The sequence below is a fragment of the Podarcis cretensis genome (assembly GCF_951804945.1).
Source record: "Podarcis cretensis genome assembly, chromosome: 2".
NCBI lineage: Eukaryota > Metazoa > Chordata > Lepidosauria > Squamata > Lacertidae > Podarcis > Podarcis cretensis.
The window spans coordinates 48605584-48625893 of record NC_137171.1 but is presented as its reverse complement, the minus strand read 5'-3'; the positions used below and the strand labels follow the sequence as shown (position 1 = coordinate 48625893).

General features: G+C 39.0%; 1 protein-coding gene and 1 long non-coding RNA gene across 20 annotated transcripts in view; one reads left to right on the top strand and one right to left on the bottom strand.

Annotated features, from left to right (window-relative positions):
- Window positions 1-493: 493 nt before the first annotated feature.
- Window positions 494-20310, bottom strand: part of TENM2 (teneurin transmembrane protein 2) — a 716795-nt gene continuing 696978 nt past the window's right edge. For all 19 annotated transcript variants that reach the window (XM_079964734.1, XM_079964747.1, XM_079964745.1 and 16 more), the window contains 4 exons: window positions 9872-10168; window positions 7070-8684; window positions 4306-4436; window positions 494-2429 (listed from right to left, as the gene is read on the bottom strand). In XM_079964734.1, the coding sequence (XP_079820860.1) occupies window positions 1668-2429; window positions 4306-4436; window positions 7070-8684; window positions 9872-10168 (2805 nt within the window). In that variant the 3' untranslated portion in view covers window positions 494-1667. The remainder of the gene's footprint in view (window positions 2430-4305; window positions 4437-7069; window positions 8685-9871; window positions 10169-20310) is intronic.
- LOC307209660 lies at window positions 13645-14992 on the top strand. The gene is made up of 2 exons (XR_013835704.1): window positions 13645-14426; window positions 14852-14992. It is a non-coding gene; the product is annotated as an uncharacterized lncRNA (long non-coding RNA).

Sequence of the window (20310 nt, the reverse complement as noted above, 5' to 3'; positions counted from 1 at the left end):
TATTACCATGGACTGCTTTGTGCTATATAGCGCGGAAAACCTGTGAGTCATGAAGTGCACGGTCTTTGGGGAGCTCCAGGCAGTCCCAGAACACAAATATATATAAATCACACATTTGCTTATGCATATTTGTCACATTATCAAAAATGTAATATGCAAGATTTGTCAAGCAAGACACTACTATGGTGGGTCAATTAAATCATCAACCTTGTCTGTAACAGGAGTTTCTTTCTACTGAGTCTTATCATACAAAGTCAATGAAGTAGGCAACCATGTACATTAGAACAGTGGAAAGGGCAATTCTCCAAAAGGCCTTATCTGGAAAGGACGGCCGTTAATATATGTATAGCTGTCAAGCTATCTTTACCTCCTCATATACGAGTCTTAAAGCATTACATCTGAAAGAAACATAATGTAATATTTCCCCACTGCTGACTATTATTCTATTCATTTTTCTCAGGACATCTCTAAAACAGAAGACATTATATTCACAGGGGTTTTAGAGACTTTATTTATGTATAAACAATTTAAACACTTTGCCATAAATTATCTTTGCCTGTCTCTATTCTTTGCTTAGCAGCAAATTAAAATTAATATAAAAACTCAATGAACAATTCATACATGTATATTACAAAAAAGTTCTGTACCAAAGTTCTTTTTAGACTTGTTTTTATATATTTTTTAATTTCTCCCCCCCGCCCTCGGTGACCATAATGTGATTGTCTCAGTTTCTCGACCAAACAAACACACTAATAATTTTTTCTTTTTTTAAAATCTGAAACAGTGATTGTGCCTTCTGGCTGATGTATGTACAGGGTGATCTGAATTGGTGCCCATTTGCAATAGTGTTAACACAATGCCCACAGCTCTACTAGAACTGATACCAACAAACTACTGAATCTAAACAGACTACACCCTGTAACTGTGTTATACTGTCCACAATGGAATCTTCAAAGACATACAGAGTATGAAATTTATCAGTAGTGATTTATAGCCACCATTTTGAATTGAACTTTACACTCTGCCCTCTTTGAATAAATTAACTTTAGGCCAGACAAAAGCAGGGTTGGAGTGCAAGTGCAGGTTTATATTCCTTAATATACTTCTTTTGCTATTTCCAGTGCTCTGTTGCTCCTGTTCTCATTTCTTCCAGTTGCTACACACAAATCACCCCAGAAGTCATGTATTAAATGCACCTGTATTTTGCTTTTAAATGAAAAAACCTCTTGAATGTTTATCAAACAAGCAGCCTGAAGAATCTTTCCCCATCAGCTGGTCTAGTGGAGGTGGGTGGCCTTCTTGAATATCTTGAAAGTTTGCTCACGTGTGAATGGAGTGAGGTAATATAAGATGAGGCCTTCTCTTTAAATATTTTTTTTCTGTTTTGATTTATGTTTTCTTTAGACCCAGAACAAGTGGGTAATATTTATGGGGTACTTTTGAATCTGCACGGTTTAAAGTTTTCAGTCTGGCTTTAGTCCACTTCAGGATGTGGTTTTTAATCACTTGGATAGCAGCATTGAACTCAAAAAATGTGAGCTTTCTTGCCACTTACTATCCCAAAGTAGCTCAGCCAAGTGCCCCCGTTGGTCTTCATCTCCTTAGGAGAGGAGATAACAGTTGTAACTACTGGTTCATCCAGACAAGGATGACAGCAGGTTAATTTGTTACCTCTTTCCCATTTCATTCTGTCTTAAGAACTGGATGTTGCTGCTACTGTCTGCCAGCTCTGGGTACTGCTCCACTGGGAGCACATAGTATCCTTCATAACCTTGAACCCTCCCTGTGCTCAAAAGCTGCTGCTTCTCTCCTTCAGTCCACAGGCGGCTACCCTCTTTGCCATCCCGTGCCTTCTGCTGTTCTTTGGCCCAGGCTGACCCCAAGGCTCGCTGCCGAGCTTGGTCCAGCACTCTTGCCTTCTCTTCATCCAGTGTGTCAGGGGTCAGGCCATAGCGTATGTTAAGGAGCAAGGTGGAGTACTGGAATTCAATATTTGTAAACCTTCGAGTCCTTCCATTGATTAGGAGGGTTGGCTGGGACACCGTAACGTTTACTCCACTGTCCAGCACCTTACGCCCACTGGTCATTGCCAGGGTAACAAGGTCGCCGTCAGATGAGCCAATCTTGACAAAATAATGGGTGTCCTTCCCCTCAATGCTATAGTGCATCTTTTCCAAGTAGTAAGCATTGTTAAGCACTGAGGCGATCTTTCGGCTGTCTTCCGTTGTGACACTTGAAACCCCTGTGGTTACTCTGCCTTCCTTCACGGCAAACATGATCCCCTTGCCAATAATAGGAGTGGTGGTTGCAAACCAGTGACCTGCTTTCTCTCTTATATTGGCATGTAATCTTTTAGATATGACTTGTCCCTCAAGGGCCATGAAAGCTTGGTTGTGCCTCTCTGTTGTCTGCTGGACTCCAGTAATTAACTAGGAAAAAAAAGGAGGGAGAAAAGTTACATTATTGTTGAAGCACAAACAGTAAGGGATTATTTAATTCAGGGATAGTGAATCTGTGGATTCCAGATGCAGCTGGACTACATCACCCATTGCCCATGCTGTTCAGAACTGATGGGAGTTGAGATCCAATAGCATTTAGGAAGCCACCTGTGCTATAATTCTCATTGAAAGCCCAATTCACATGAATAATTTCTCTTGCAGATCATTTTACTATGATACTAATCAAGTTATACCTAAACCTCACGATTTATGCAAGTGCACAGAGATCCTGTGCAATACAATTGTAATGTGTTCTGCATGGGGCAGGCTTTAAATATTATTTTTAAACTTTACCTTGCACAGAAAACAACTGCTCTAACACTTGTAGGGAGCCAGGCATTAAGAACATATAACACCACTACTATATTAACTGCATTTACTTCCTGTTCAGTTCTGGGCTCAATTTAAAGTGCTGGTGTTTAAAGCCCCAAGCAGTTTGGGGCCACACTATTTTAAGGTCTCACTGTACCCATGCAAACATGCTGAAGCCCTAAGATTGAGATCCTGCTCACCAAGATTGATAAGGAAATTGAGGGAAATTAAAAGTATTACTAGGTCTAGCTGGCTACAGATGCCCAGACTGCCAGGCCAGAAAAAAAGTTAAAGGGAGCCCAGAGTAGGCAGTGGGCCCTGGCAGCTGTCCAAGGTTGCCAGGTGTTGACATCAACCCTGCAGAGACTTACCTGGTGGTAGCACATGGCCACCACGACTGGAAGCCATTGGTAGCCTTAACCTTTATAAATTTGTCAAACCCATTTTTAAAAGTTATCAAATGAGATTCAAGCTAGTAGTAACTATGCAAAATCTTATGCATTTGTGAACATATTTTACAATGTGGTATCTGGGCGCAGCCTGACTCCCTCCTCTGGCAACCTGCACAGAATCTTGCTTAATCGGTTGCCATTAATTTGATTTTAATTAATTTTTATAATGAAATATTTTTGAATGTGTGACTATTTGATTATTGTTAGCCGCCCTGAGCCCAGCTTCGGCTGGGGAGGGCGGGATATAAATAAAATTTATTATTATTATTATTATTATTATTATTATTATTTTGCAGAGGAGAGATACCACATCCAATTCTGACATTAACAAAGGCAAAAAAGAAAGAAAGAAAAGTTTTTGACTATATTCATGAGAATGAATTAGCCCAAAATTATTCAAGCTTTTAAAATCCAAAAAACATATTTTTACTATTTTAATCCAAAATAAAAAGTGCATCTGAGATTATTTTTGGATTTGTATCAATAAATAGTTCAATTAATGTTTGCAGCTAAATTTTAGCAAATAATTTGAGGTAATTTTTGAGAGATGATCCCTCTCACATTATGTTTAAATAAACTGAGAAGCAAAAATTGCAAGTTGCCCACAAATCCAAAACTCTACCAAATAAAATACTAAGGATTTTGGCATTATTTTGATTCAAGCATGCATCTTGACTTTATGCATGACACTTAACCACATATCACAATTTTTAATGCTTATATAAAAGGTGAGCAGAAAAGGTGTATGATATTACAAAATGAACGTCTGAAAAATTATTGTGGGAGGTTTTTATCCATGTTAATCAAGCAGCATTTCAAAGGTAAATCCAGAAAGGTCTGCATGCTGCAATGATGGCAGTAATCTGTGTTGACAGCAAACAAATGTGCAGAGTATGAAATCCAGCTGATTCATTTTTCTTCAGTTTCATCAGTTTTACTTTACTTTCTCAAGTAAGCTTGCTATTGTTAATTTGCAAAATAATGCTAAATGCAACACGAACCAAGGTAAATTTACCATGTGGTGAGAAAGAGCTTTTACTTACCTGTCCCTTTTCACATGCCTGAGACACTGACAGCTCATAAGGAGGTGGAACAAAGTACATTTTTGCTCTTGGGAAGCCAGGTATAATGTTGCTGAGCTGAAAGCCAAACATCACTAACCAGCTTTTCACATCTGAGAATTAAAAGTAAATATGTGTGAGACTTGAAGGTGTGCAGTAAACATCTGTAGCAGTGAACCTGAACTCCTAATTATAAGGCAGGAGAAGAGTTTCAAGATTTCTACCCTACTTCTTTCTTTTTTACTTTGACATTTGGATAACGAAAATTCCCCAGCAAGTGTAAAGGACAGGTGTTGTGACATTTGCACTAAAAACAGATTACTGAAAGGGAAGCCCTCTTCTAAATTATATTTAACCCACAGGAATCCTAAGAGCCAGTGTGCTGTAGTGATTAGAGTGCTGGACCAAGGAGACCTGGACCTGGACCTGGGAGACCAAGGTCCACTTAGCTATAAAGTTAAGTCATCTTGTGCCAGGCACTATTTCTCAGCCTAACATACATTACAGGGTTTTGTGAGGATAAAATGGGGTGAGGTGGGAAACTATATATACCGCCCTGAGCTCCCTATGAGAAAAGGTAGCACATAAATGCTCTCAGTTCTACTACTACTACCAATAAATTTTAAAAGAACTTCTGAGCATACCAAACTTTATAATATCTAATTTTGTGGTTACACATTGAAATGATTATTCCACAAAATGTTCTCAAGTACCGTGACAAATATTTTACCTCAGCTAGTTTCACTATGATGGGAGGATAATGTCAAAATACAACCGTGTCTATCCACCATCAGATAAACAGATTCCCCTCCACACCTGCAGCCCCTCCATGTTATCCCCCCAAAAGAGGGTTGGGGAAGCCTCTGGAGCAGATATTGGGGGCATGAGGGCTGCAAAGTACAGAGGAGTCCTGGTATATGAGTGGAAGTCTACCAGGGCATTGTTGGATGTCATCCACTGCCTGTTTCTCAAAGTCCCTGTTTTCAGCAAATCATTTAATCCTAGAAGAAATTATGGCCTCAGCTAAAGTATGTCTGCACTTATCTTTGACTACTAAATGTGTGCAGAGCAGTTGTTTATGGAAAGCTGAAGGGACTGTCAACTTAGAAAGCAGTGCTGAGCAGCTACTTCACCAGGGGTTTAATAAATGTACAATATGACAGGATAACCTATTCCTTCTCTGTATGTGTGAATAATTATTGTTGCAGCTTCAAGCAAATATTGATAGTTCAACTAGTCTGAAAATGAGCCAAGACCATAGAAGCCCTAACAGATGTTACATGGCAATAGGCCCATGGTTTCTTAAAAATAAAATAAAAAGCAGCCTCAGGAGCCTCTAACTTTAAACATAGAACAGCGGATAGTAACAGTCCTTAACTCTTCCCTTTCCAACCATTTTTACACTCAACATGCCCCCTTTTCCACTGTTGCTACACTTAGAGCTGGGATTTAACATAACACTTTCAGACCACTAATCAGTCCTCTCCCTTCCCCCCTTTTTGCAGCCTTTATTAAGAGTGTATCACAATGTAGTTACCCCAAACGCCAAGGTGACTTTTAAGAAACAATACATGTCCAATGAAATCCTGAATAACCTAATCATATATGCTTCCACTTTCTTGAAATATAATTTACTGTTCCTTGAAGTTTTAACCCCCCCTGAAATTATAGTAGCTGCATTTATGGGGAGGGAGTTCTTAGTCATAAAACAGGCTGTGACTTTAATTATGGCACACTCCATGTTCTATTCTGAAAGATTTTCTCTTGAATAGCTCTTAATTGCCTTTCTTTTAAGAAATAGTTAGCATCTAGTTCAGCACTGTGTGATTCTACTAAGAGGCAAATTAGTACCAGTGGAGTAGAAGTTACAACTTCCACCCAAGCTCAAGGCATGCAGTTTATATTTACTATCTCCAAATGTTTCTTAATAGTTCTCAGGAGGAAGAATTATTTTAAATTGTAAGGTTTATGCCTGCCCCCCACCCAGCTGGGCTTTAAACTGTAACTCCTACTGGGCTTGATCCTCAATCTTTTTAGGATGATGGCATCATTTTCACTTCCAGGACATTATGAGCCAGATACTATAGTTGTTGTTAGGAATGTGGCTTTACTTCTCAGTTCTAGCACTAGTTTATTTAATGGACCTTTGCATGCAACTTTTCTCAAGGCAATGGCTAAAAACTCACTGAATTAAATGGCTGCAGGACTGCAGTGTTCCCATCTGTACAATGAAGGAAGCAGTGGCATTGCATCTGTAAATCAAGGTGAGGTCTGCTTGCAAACTGTCATTAGCACAGTGTCTTACAAAGAGATAAACATGAAGCTCTTGTACGGCATTCAGCATTTTAAATTGGCAAGCTTTCTTCATATGCATGAACTTCAGTGGTTTTGTTTGTTCTCCCAGTCAGCTTAGAAACTTTGGGGATCAAGGTCATAGTACTTAACTAAAAATATGCTGATTTGTTATCAGGTGGGGTGATATCAGCTAATTTCAGAGTACCTTAAGGCCACAGAACTGGATGAAGGACTGCATCCCAATTTAAAAAACATGAAGCCATGAAACCCTTTCTCTGTACTGCTGAGTCCCAAAGTTTTAAACTGAAAATAAACTTCCATTTTTTTTCCAAGCAGAAGGATTCTGAAGTCTTATTTGATACTAAATTATTTACCCAAATACAAAATCTATCCTATACACGTTCCACAAATCTAACTTCCACAGATTCCTAAACCACAAATTATTTCTCACCTGTCACATAGTTCTTTAAATCCAGTTCATTGCTGAGAGGGTTGTTGCTCTTGAACATATACAAGTTGAATGGGGCAGGTTCCTTACCAATATTTTTCCACATTGTATAGTCGGGAGAGGTCCAACGTCCAGCCAAAACATCATAATCCCTCTGAGTAAAATGGACCAGTTTTGTTAAGGGATCATACAATCCTCCATGAAATCCAATTACTATCTGGAAGTCAGGATTAGAATCATAGTAGATTTCCCCATATGCCGTGTACTGTAGTTGCTTGATCATGAGGCCATTGATACTGAACACTGCCAGAGGTGTACCAGTGTTATCTGAGGCAACATAGTATTCTTCTCCACTGCTGCTTTCCATTGCAAACAGATGACCTTGCAGATCATAGTAAAGAGAGGTAATTTCTGAATTTGAATGATTATACACATGTGTTATTCTGGTTGGGTTGTGAAGATCAGCATAAAAGTATTGAAGGTGGTGTCCCAAGTTGGTCTTGTAAGAAGCCCGTCTTCCTACTCCATCATAACGGTACTGAATACTCCATCCATTAGCCTTATTGTAAGCTCTTGTTAAGAGCCCTTTGGAATTGTACTCAAATATGTCAGAACCTCTTTGACACAGAAAGCCATCATCATCGATTTTATACTGCATATCACCTAGGCGTGTAATCCTATCTCTTAGATCATAGCGCAGTGGCATCAATCGTACACTGTTTCCGGGATTCAATAGATGCAAGTTGCCATTTAGATCATAACTATAACGCCAGTTTGGTCTATCATTGACTGCCACACTTTGGAGTTGCCCATCTCCATCATAATCATAGGTGTATTTAGTTGTGTTGGCATAAGGCCCAAGCTTCAATTCTCTCTTAGTTACCCTCCCCATGCTGTCGTATTGCACTGTCATCCAATACATGAGCGATCGGAACATTTCATACTGAACTTCTTTAATGCGTCCATGTGTATCAAAGTGTTTGCTCAGTGTCATTACAGCTGTAGTGATTATTTGATTTATATCATAATAGATTACCCCAAATTTGCCGAAGTGTTCTACTTTGCCTGAGATTTCATCATAACGATAAAGGTCAACTGGAAGAGGTATCTCACTTATTATAGGCTTGATGCTAGCAATTCGAAAACTATTATCATGATAGGTATAATCAAACCTCGCATTGACCATACCTTCCTCAGAGAATCTGTAAATCTGTTTGTCAACCAGAGGGCCAATTTTACGATAGCGGATTGTACAAGAAAAGCCTCCACTCTGTAGGTTTACCATCTTGAGAACTCCAGTTGTTTCGTCGTATCCAAAAGTCACTGCTGTACTGTCATAAACTATTTCCGACAACTTGGATAATTTCCCATATTTGTAGAAAACCTGCCGACCAGTTCCTAAAAAAGATGTTTTCAAAATCCTTCCATCATCGCTGTAATCAAAAATTACGGAGGCATTACTCTCTGGAGGGTTATAAATATTGCGAATATAGCCGATAGATGTGTGAGTGGACATACTGTGACGAGCAATGCTTGGCATAGTGACAGCATGCAGTCGGTCTGAAGAATCATATTCAAAGATGTACTGCCGCTGACTCTGAAGTAGTAGTACCATAGACTATAAAAAAACCATAAAGAATATTAATTATATGTTGTACGGTTAAGAGCGTACCAAATAAAGTTTTAGAATTCCAATCCTGAAAACATTAATAAGTTTAAAGAAACACTGAAAATTACTTCTATGTATGTGACAGTTCCACCCACTGCCATTAATATATTTTTAATACATATGCCAAGTAGCTAGTAAAAAACGCAATTGTCAGATCTAAACTAAAATTGATAACCTAAACTGCATTTTGTCAAATTCTATTCATTTCATGCACTATATTTAAAGAGGGGGAAATGCAATTTTTAAAAAAGTCGCCTCCTTTCTGGATCCTGACATTGTTACTTAAGATATAATAAGGGTAGGATTCAACTAATGAGGTTTCCGCAATGGGGCTTTGCCCCCTCCTCCAAACCAAAATTGGCTCAGGTGGGTGTGTGCCAGGTAAATCCCGAAACAGCACACAGAGGAAGGAGGGCAGATTGTTCTGTCTGGCAAGTTGAAATGCTTGCCTTGATGGAACAATTGCCTTAGCATGATGTTGAATTCCTCCCCAATTAATTAACAAATGGTGGTGGCTTTATTCAGTGCCTAGACCCACTGAAATTCATGGACCAAATTTAGTTATGTCCATTAATTTCAAGGGGTATGTTCTGTCTAAAACTTAGTTGAATACCACCCAATAGTTTGGGTTTCTTTTAAAATTATTGCATAATTTTAAAAAGCTCACCTAGAAAGGTAAACATGGCATAAACAACTAATCTTCCTAGAGGAGGTTAAGAGATAAACTATGTGTTGCTATTCCACCTGGTTTAGTCAGTGATATTAAGCTTACTGTTTTCTTACCAGAAACTGACATTTAGAAGACCTTTCATAACAAAGGTGCATGTATATGTAGTAGTCTTTCCTGCTTTATGGCAGGACCAAAATGCCAAAAGGTTATAAAAGAATTTCTACTAATTAATATATGTTACAATCCTAAACACACTTACCAAGGAGTAAGCCCCAATAGACATAAGGAGGAATACTTCTGAGTAAATGCTTATGACTCCGCTGTTAGAAACTCTTTGGCACACACTTTTAACTATTTGTACATCAGTGTTTGCAATATATTAGGTGCATGTCTATGTTTAGATATTTCCCACAATAGATGGTATTCCATGTCTGTAATGCTGTTGCTCATGGCAAAAGTTACCTACTTTTTCCAGGTATGTGTAACTCCATACTTTTCCATCAGCAAACATGCGGGAAATAATCCTGCCTTGTTTATCAATATCTGTCCTTTCACTCATGGCACCACGCTGAAGTCCAGCCAGCTGCCCATTGGAGAAATAGGATACATTCACAGCAGCAAGCCCACTGCTGGGTAGCCAGAGAAAAGGGCGTCCCAATTGATCATAAATAATACGCAGTGTAAACTTTCTGTGATCATCATATATTTTCTCTGTACGAATGTTTCTGTCATAATCAATGGAAAGCAAGTTCCTTCCATGGACCTGTTTAAACAAAAGATAATTTTGTTTACTTCAGTAAATAATTTGTCATTTAGAAATTCAGTGTAAGAACCATGTAGGAGGAGCATTCAGTAAGTTCACTAGTAAATTTCCAAACAGATTTACTTAGAACTTTTAGCTCTAAATGTTTTACATGACAATAAAATAATTGCATCTTTTTGTAATTGGATGTTGATCTTCTTCTCAAACTAGTTACTTTACTTGCAACAGTTCAATACAGTGGTCTGGAATATTAAACACCCCCTCCGTTGACCCTATAACCAAACAGGTTATCTTACGGTTTTTGTGTGAGGTAAAACTTTGATATTGGAGACTCAGGCAGAGGTTGAACAAATAAGAAAGATTTATTATACAGAACTAAGTTGGTAGAACAAAAGGTGTCAGGAAATAAAGTTCTTTGAGGAAACAGTTAACTTATTAATACTAAATCTAGTGGATGTTAAGGCTTCTAAACAAGGTAGTTAACACACAGTGTTTTTAAACTCCAGTTGCTTGTTTTGAATTATTACTCTCTAAATTAGATGTTACAGGTTTCTAGACTAGATTATAAATTAGCTTATTTCACTTCAGTTCCTTAACTAAGTTGTTGCAGTGTTACAGCTTAATACTTTGGTTTTTAAACAATGTGTACTTTCTGTCAATGTCCCAACCCAACAGTCACACTTCTGAGGTACTTCTAGTAGTATAACAGACCCAGGGGATCACTACACCCCTGTTAACTTGCTTGGGATTCTTCTCTATTTAGAAGATCACTCCCCTCCTGAATGAAGACGCAAGTAGACTGCATCCTCACAACTCTACTTCTCCTCACTCAAACTCGGCCTTCTAGTTAACCCGTCTGAATACTCTCACAAGACACTATTCAGTAATATCAGAAATATTAAAAAATGATGCCCAGAGGCATCAGGGTAAGTGAGCAGGAAAAAGACTACATATATTTCTTATTCAGCAATGATTTCTCTCCCATCCACCCTTACCTGGCTAGAAAAAGCAGCCCAAAAATTTAACCAAAACTGAACTTCAGAGGGTGAACCTTTTGCAAGGCTATAAGATAGCCAGGCTCATAGCAGAAGCATACTTTCAGGCAAGCAGATCTGAAAATATTAGCACGAGCCCTAAGTGTTATAAGCAACTTTTACATTTAAGAGTGCTATCTATATAGGTCAAGGACTAATAATTACAGTATTGTGATGTTCATAAATAATATGGGATTCTAGATAGTATAGGATAGGGGTGATCAAAAGGTAAGACTGGATGATTTGCAGTAAATCTACACTCAGCTGTTTAACAACAGCAACAACGATAACAGCAAAAACAAAAGGCTTTCCCCACCAAATTTAGATTGCTAAAGTGAAGAAAACCAACCAGAAGTGGACTGAGCTTAGTTTGGGTTCTAGTACTGAAAACAAATTTGTAGGGGCAGAATGTGCTCAGAGGTACCCTGTGCTTTAATTCTATATCTTCTGCACCTGGTCCTGACTAATAGATATTGGGGGTTCTAGAAGAAAAAGTAGATCTGACATGCCTGAAATCTGGTATATGAGTATGAAAAGATGGTCAGGGAAAATGTGTTTGGGATTGAATATGAGACATACTATAGGATGACACATCTAATAGTAGCATTTCCCCTTTTCACCTCTCAAATTCTAACCACTTTCCCCAATGACATCTGTTACTTTACATTTATCATGCTTTTAATACCGGCCCCAGTCAGTCAGATGGAGAGCTTCTAAGAGAGATTCTCATTGCCTTGCTCAGCAAGGTGCTCTGTAGCACAAGTATTGGCTAAGCTATAAATTACATTTGACTGCTGCCCCAGGAAAGACAGTAACAGATTGAAAAAAGAGTGGACTATCGCATCTGCACAAGTGTAGTATAAGGCCATGGGCATTCCTGTCCCTGCTGAACATGCATGCTGATGAGCTGACTCACAGCCAGAAAGATGCTGCTGTGTTGCTTAATGACAAGCTAGGGAACTTGAAATCAGCCTGCAACACAGTCAACATTCATTAGCCTGAGCTAGTGCTTCTCACACTAATGTGGGTAAGATTCTATACAGAGACAGAAAGCAAAAAGTCAGTTTCTGAAATGCTTCTGCTGACAGTCCTGCAGCAAAAACATGCTCTCTGTGTGTAAATGCAAATGCAAATAGGGCAATGAGTGGAACTAGTGTGGACTAGCATAATGACGTGTCCCCCTTAAATTTACTCACTGCCTTAAACTACTCACTTACAAAACTCTTCTTTATCATGCAGAATTCCCCTTTCAGCTATCTTCTCCCAGCTACCTATGTATATAGATTTCTCCTGTCAATCACAAGCTCCTCCCCTCAGGTTACTGTGTCAAGGAAATTTGAAGATTTTAAACTTCCAGCAGCTATGGAGTTTACATTATCTTGATATTTGAGCCTCTGAGTATTTGCTAGGTTTCTGCATTAACCATACACTCCCCAAAACAAAACAAGAGAAATATGTAACAGACAGCAAAGATATGTGTGCCCCTCTGATAAGCAATGGTCCATACAAGTAGCCCAATTCCTTCATACACTTAAATTTTGAAATCACAAATGAAGCAAACACATCTATATCCTCTTAAGAAATTCCTGATAACCAGGTCACTCCATATCCATGCACCCTGGTGAGAGAGCAAACATCGGTAAGAATTCAAAATGTTGGGACCAATTGACATGTTGTACTTGCCAGAGGGTGAAAGAGGAGAGCGCAAAATATGGTCTGAAGCTCAGCATCAAAAAAACTAAGCATGGCCACTGGTCCCATCACCTTATGGCAAATAGAAGGGGAAGAAATGGAGGCACTGAGAGATTTTACTTTCTTGGGCTCCATGATCACTGCAGATGGTGACAGCAGTCACAAAATTAAAAGACGCCTGCTTCTTGGGAGAAAAGCAATGACAAACCTAGACAGCATCTTATAAAGCAGAGACATCACCTTGCCAACAAAGGTCCGTATAGTTAAAGCTATGGTTTTCCCAGTAGTTATGTACGGAAGTGAGAGCTGGACCATAAAGAAGGCTGATCGCCGAAGAATTGATGCTTTTGAATTATGGTGCTGGAGGAGACTCTTGAGAGTCCCATGGACTGCAAGAAGATCAAACCTATCCATTCTTAAGGAAATCAGCCCTGAGTGCTCACTAGAAGGACAGATCCTGAAGCTGAGGCTCCAATACTTTGGCCACCTCATGAGAAGAGAAGACCCCCTGGAAAAGACCCTGATGTTGGGAAAGATTGAGGGCACAAGGAGAAGGGGACGACAGATGACGAGATGGTTGGACAGTGTTCTCGAAGCTACCAGCATGAGTTTGACCAAACTGCGGGAGGCAGTGGAAGACAGGCGTGCCTGGTGTGCTCTGGTCCATGCGGTCATGAAGAGTCAGACACGACTAAACGACTAAACAACAATAACAACAACAACAACTTGCCACAGGAATGCTGCTGAGTTTTCAAATAAAATATAATAACATTTTAGATTGAACGGCAGCAGGCCTGAATTTTAAAGCTTGACAAGGGGGTGGACTAGATGATATTTGGGATCACTTCCAACTCTACAATTCCATTGATTTCCTTCAAAACCTTTTCTCACCATGCAGTGGGAAGTTTCAAGTGCAGTGCTTACCTTTCCTCCTTTTGGAGGAAAGATCACTGGAGACTTCTGGCATTTAAGTAATGTTTGATTAATTTCCAAGTGGAGCACAGGTGGGACAAACAGGATAATGCTTCCCTACCAGGCAGCTAATCCACTGTATGCATCAGTTCCCTGGAGAAAGTTATCTGCAACCCAATATGCTTCCACAGCAAACTGATAGCCTTCAGCTTGCTGACTTTTGCTTCTGTCTCTATCTCATTCTGTGTTTCTTTGTTCCAAAACCACACACAAAAAAAACCCTGCACCTTTCCTATAACAGAAGCGGGTAACATCTTCCCCATTTAGAATATTCCAGAGAAATCTCCAACTATTTACCTGCCATTGGCTCCCAATGAATACTGTAATCTGTTTAACAAAAGACATGGCCCCAACTGTCTTTCAAAATAAATCTTTTTGTTTTCTGAGAAGCAACCTGGATTAATAAGAACAATGTAAACCATTCTCTTATTTGTTTTTCACAGTCCACAGTTAGGCAACACTTGGTTAGGACCAACCAAAATATTTATTCTGTGGATTTTGCATGCTTCAAGAAATTTAAGGTAGTCAGCTGATCTGGCACCAAATGTTATGGGCCTCAGGTAAGCCAGTTACTCCCATTTGTTTGAATCCTAAGCAGCAAATTGTGAGATCCAATACCTAATCCAATACACACCTTTATGTTACCTCTTTCATGATAAAATGTCACAAATCCGGACCAAACTTTCTGAGATCTCCAGAGCTCTTCATTAGGCAAGAAGGTGGACAAAGCAAGGTGGAATGGGATGGGGGGTTATGGTAAGAAAAGTACAAGAATTACGGTGGATGTTGCAGCTATAATGCCAGCTTTTAGTTTGCTTCCAAGATGGAGATTGCAGACTAAATAACCTGCCATTTCCCCCTGGAAAACTGCCTTCTGCCCATGTCATATAGTCACCACATTCTCATTCCAGTGCAAAGTACCCTTTGAACCTTCCTTCCTTCCTTCCTTCCTTCCTTCCTTCCTTCCTTCCTTCCTTCCTTCCAGTACATGCTAGCACAAAGAAGCTTTAAGCCCTTGTTTGCTGATATTCCTCCAAGAATTCCCACAGTAAATGGATATCCACATGAGGGTAATATACTTGCAATGTACAATAATTACTTGCTCTGATAAAAATAGTTTGATGGATACTAGAATCATGTCATCTTTATTCTGTTCTCAAATAGTTCACTAATTTCTTATAAAAGGAGGTAACCTATAGATCAACTCTCAACTCTACCTGTTTACACCCAAACAAGCAGAATTTTTAAATTACACAAGTGCTGGAACATGGTGGGAGACGCCATGTCCTGGTCATATGGTTGGCAGAAGCAAATGAACCCTCTGGATGTGACTGGAACGATCTTTAAGGTAAGCAGCTTTCAGATTGGCCCTCCAAGCAGAGCCCCCAACACAGCAAAGCATTTACAGCATCTTTCCATGTTGCAGCTGTAATCTTTGCATTGGGTCTTAGTCAATGGTAACTATGCCAAATGGATGCCATATTCCTCTTTTATAGGTAGCTGTCATTTTCTTCGGATTCATATTTTTGAAGGTCACACAATAAACACACAACATGTAAGAAGTTGGTGGTTTGGGGTCTTTCAAAAGTGAGAACAAGGAATTGTAGTAACCTTAAATGTGTCATGTGCAAACAGTGAATGCTGTAATATGAAAGATAAATAACTGCATTCACTGGAGACGGACCAAAGAATCCAGGCCAACCCTGTAATCTAATAAAGCTTCTTAAGCAATTTAATTGTGAATGCACCATTAATAAAGTAGAAGTCTTTAAATTAGATATCTTTTGACAGCAGTGACTACTTAAGAAGTATTCATCGGTTCCTGAGAATCTGTTCTTCAGCTTATATTTTACAGTAGCTTTGATTAAGCAACATTTTCTCTTATCCAAATTTAAACAGCACATCAAACAATATGGAAATAGACCCCCAGCCTTTCTTGAGGACATGAAAGTTATTCTGAATTATTTTCACAGCAAGGGTGAGCTCAATTCCCACCCCAACCCACTCTGTAGGAATTCTGTTACAGAGAAAGCAATTTGAAAATTAATACAACTCTATATTTGTAAGGAAATAATTTTTAATTATCATTCATTTTCTGCATTCTGATTTTTTCCACTTAATGAAGTAGGTCTCTCTTTACCATGGTTTTCATTTCCTCAGTGGATAAGTCGTAAAAATCACTATTCATGCAGGATTTCCCAGAAAAGGTTTTGATAGGCTGTCTCCAAAGAAACGAGTAGCTTTTTTATTTTTAAATGAATCTTCGTTTAAGCAGTCAAAATTCTTACCCTGCATTTCAGAGGTCCCCAAAAAGAAACCTACATCTGCCTACATCTCATTTGTGTGTGTGTGTGTGTGTGTGTGTGTGTAATCTTAGGTGGAGAAAGAGGGTGCCCACTAATAGTCATCTTCAAAACAGCACTCTCCCAACTTGTGATTCCTAGCAACTAGTACTCAGAGGCATACTGAGGCAGAACAGAGCCTCCGTGGCTAGTAGCCATTTGTAGCTTTATCCTCCAAGAATACTGTATTTTTCCGTATAGGTTTTTTTCCATAAAAAACAATGTCAAAAATTTGGGGGCGTCTTATACACGGATACATCTCTCCCCATTTTCTTAAATAGGAATTCTCAAAAATAGGGGGTTTCTTATACATGGGGGCGTCTTATACACGGAAAAATACGGTATGTCTTAACCTCCTTTAATGCCATCCAAGTTGGTGGCTATCACTCTGTCATGTGGGAGTGAATTCCATAGTTTAACTATGTGTTGCATGAGGAGTAATTCAGTCCTCAGTCTTTCAACATCTATTGGATGACCCCAAGTTCTATTATTATGATAGAGAGAGAAACTTCTCCCAGTCTATTCTTTTTTCTCATCATGTCCAGTTTTACACACCGTTATAATGTTGCCCCTTACTTGCCTTTTCTCTGAGCTGAAAAGCCTCAGATGTGACCTTTCTTTCTACAGGAATTGCTCCAGACCCTTGATAATTTTGGTTGCCATTTTCTGAACCTTTCCCATCTCTACTGTATCCTTTTTGAGGTGCCACAATCAGGCTCTGGCTTTTTTGCGCATTCTCTGAGGCAGAGAGAGTACCTGGCTGATTTAGGAGACATGGTGAACGTAATACATTTTGCACTTTTACTGCCTGCTTGCTTTTATAATCTCACCCTCATCCTACAACCAGACCCTGGGAAGTAGGTGTGGCAGAACTGAGTTTATTATATGCCATCATTCCGATACAGAGTGTTTTGTTACAGTACTAGCTTCCAAAAGCAAGTGCTCAAATTAATGGCTTAATGTTGCCCTGTATTTTGAATCCAGGTGGTCTGGATCACAAAGTTCTACTTAGCTATACTCTGGGACATCGTGGTTAGGCAACCACCACTTCAGTTCACCATCTGGAAGTGTGGAGGGAAACTACATGATTATTATGAGAATGACTAATCTCTGATGCACCATTCTAATAATGGAATATGTATGGATGTGTCTATGTGCAAGCAAACAAGCTTCATAAACATTACTCAGGAACATAGAGCACCTGCTCCAAAACATCATTTTCTACTGGCAGAGTAAGAAGCACCACAGAGTATAATTGCTGTGTCATATTAATTATATGGAAACCCAAACAAAATGACTAATTCCCACATTCCCACTCTCTCTGGGAACAAGAATAACATTATTATCAATGGCATGACTTTAAATTATCTAGTAAACTATTTTGCCTTTCTTCTGCCACCTACCCACACACCTGTTCTTCCATGCTTGTGTAAGTCACAAGAGGCAATTCCTACGACTGCTTACTGACTCTTCCAGAAAACATTTCTCACTTGAAATTAAGTTGTATGCAAAAGAGATCAGTCTTCATGAGGACTCACATAAAACAGACTAGCATTCAATTTCTGGCTGATAACTTATTTTGTCAGTAGGTGCTAATACTTGTCTACACAACAAAATTATAGCACACCTCTCGTTCTGCAAGCTTAATCATGGTTTTCACCTGATTGATTAAAAGTAGAACTTTATGCAGCACAGGCAGAAAGGGGCAGAAACAACTTCTCTAGTCATTGCAAAGAGCATGCTTAGCAGAGGTCTTTTATATAGGCGTGCTAATGGTTCAGCATGATTTCCAGACCCATCCCCCTAGTTTTAGACTTGGAAAGCCATTGAATGTTTCATTTTCCCAGGAGTCTTCCTTGTGGCACTATTATAGCCAGTGTCTTTTCACACGGTTGGCAGTCATGGGCAAAAAGAAATAAATAAAAGTTGCATCAGACCAGGATCCACGTTGTCCATATTTCTATTTCCAACAGGAGTTCAGTCCTCCTCTGTAGCATGGGTGGGGAAATGTACAGACTGAGGGCCAAATCACGTTGGTGGAAACTTATTGAGTGCCACATTCCAGCGGATTTCAGCAAACTTAACTCTATGCATTCTGAGTAAATGCATGCAAGAGCCCTAACTGTATGTGATGCTAAAAAATCTGTTAAAACCTCACTTTCAAAAATCAAAAATATATTTGGGAACTGAAACCAATTAACAAGTTTCTGTCAAGGTGCTACCATTACCTGACTTTCTCAAGTTCACCTCCAACCTCGTTAGTAATGCTCTGGGCACTCTTCCAAACCACCAACAGCAAAGGAAAGGAAAGGGGGAAAACAACCCCTCCTTAAACACAGAACACAATCAAATGTGTTCGCTTGCTTCTGTGTAAAGTATTCTCCATTCCTGATGCTTGAGAAAACAAGACCAAAATATACATCATCTCATAGTTCCCCTGAGCTTATACATACAGCTTGCTTTTTGAGTCAGTGCTCCATGCAGGAGCATATGAAATAGTAAGAAGACAGTGCTTTTGAACATGTGCAGACATCCTTTCCCTCACTATCAATAATTCCTTTCTCTCACTGTCGAGGAAACCAAAACAGATTCTGAATGTTGAAATTTAAGGGGGAAAGCTTCTGAATTGGGTGTTGTTTCCAAGCAAGATTAAGAATTCCTTCTTAGTTGTACAATTCGAATACAGGTGGTGACCATTTTAGGTGCGTCCAATTGAAGTGTGATCACTCATTCAAATAAGAGAAGCCTTTAACCTTGATAAAAAAATAGGCTTCCAGGTGGAAAAATCGAAACTAGAAACAGAATTGTTAGAACCTAAAACTAAGATACTTTCGAGAATGTACAACTTGCTGTTAAAATGGAATACTCAGGATGAAACAGTTAAATCAGCTATGATTAAATGGGCACAGGACATTGGTCATAACATTATGTTTGCTGACTGGGAAAAGTTGTGGACCACCGATATGAAGTTTACGGCATGTAATGCCTTAAGAGAAAACATTATGAAAATGATCTATAGGTGGTACATGACCCCAGTCAAGCTTGCAAAAATTTATCACCTGCCTGATAATAAATGTTGGAAATGTAAAGAAACTGAGGGAACATTCTTTCACCTTTGGTGGACTTGCCCAAAGGTTAAGGCTTTCTGGGAAATGATATATAATGAACTAAAAAAGGTATTCAAATATACCTTCCTTAAGAAACCAGAGGCCTTCCTTTTGGGCATTGTCGGCCAATTGGTGCCAAAGAAAGATAGAACATTCTTTATGTACGCAACAACTGCAGCAAGAATACTTATTGCAAAGTATTGGAAGACACAAGATTTGCCCACCTTGGAAGAATGGCAGATGCAAGTGATCGACTACATGGAACTGGCAGAAATGACTGGCAGAATTCGAGATCGGGGAGAAGAGTCGGTGGAAGAGGACTGGAAGAAGTTCAAAGAATACCTCCAAAAACATTGTAAAATGTTTGAATGTTAAAATGATGTTGGATATAAAGATAACATGGCATTAGTGACTTGGTAAAAAGAAATATGTAAAAATGATTTGGGGAAAAAGGGGTAAGACCAGAGTATTATTATGTCGTGAGTAAACAAATGATATAAGGGATTAAGTGATAAAGAATATGTGATAAATGGCTTAATAGGAAAGGAAAAGAAACCAAAGGCATAATAGGTTGAAATGTATAAACAGGGTACAAGATTGGAAAGAGGGGAGGAAATTGCCGAAATTGATTTTGTAAAGGGGAACACAGAAAAGGGAGATGTGAGGAAGTCAGGAAAGAGGGTTATAAAGATAGTAAGCAAGGAATAATTTTTTCTTTGTTTTTTGTTGTTTTTGTTGTGTTAATTTTGATCGTCTTTTTCTCAGTTTTTTTCTTTTTTCTGACTGTGATATTTGTTTTATTATGAAAAACTTTAATAAATAGCTATAAAAAAAATTGAAGTGTGATCACTCATGAGCGGGTCCTTTTGGACCCAGATGGGGTACAATGGGGCATAACAAGGGGAACATACTTATGCTCTGTCAATACTTGCAGGGGCCAGGAACAGAACCTCTGCATGAAATGATTGTCTCCTGTATTGTCCATTTCCCCAAAA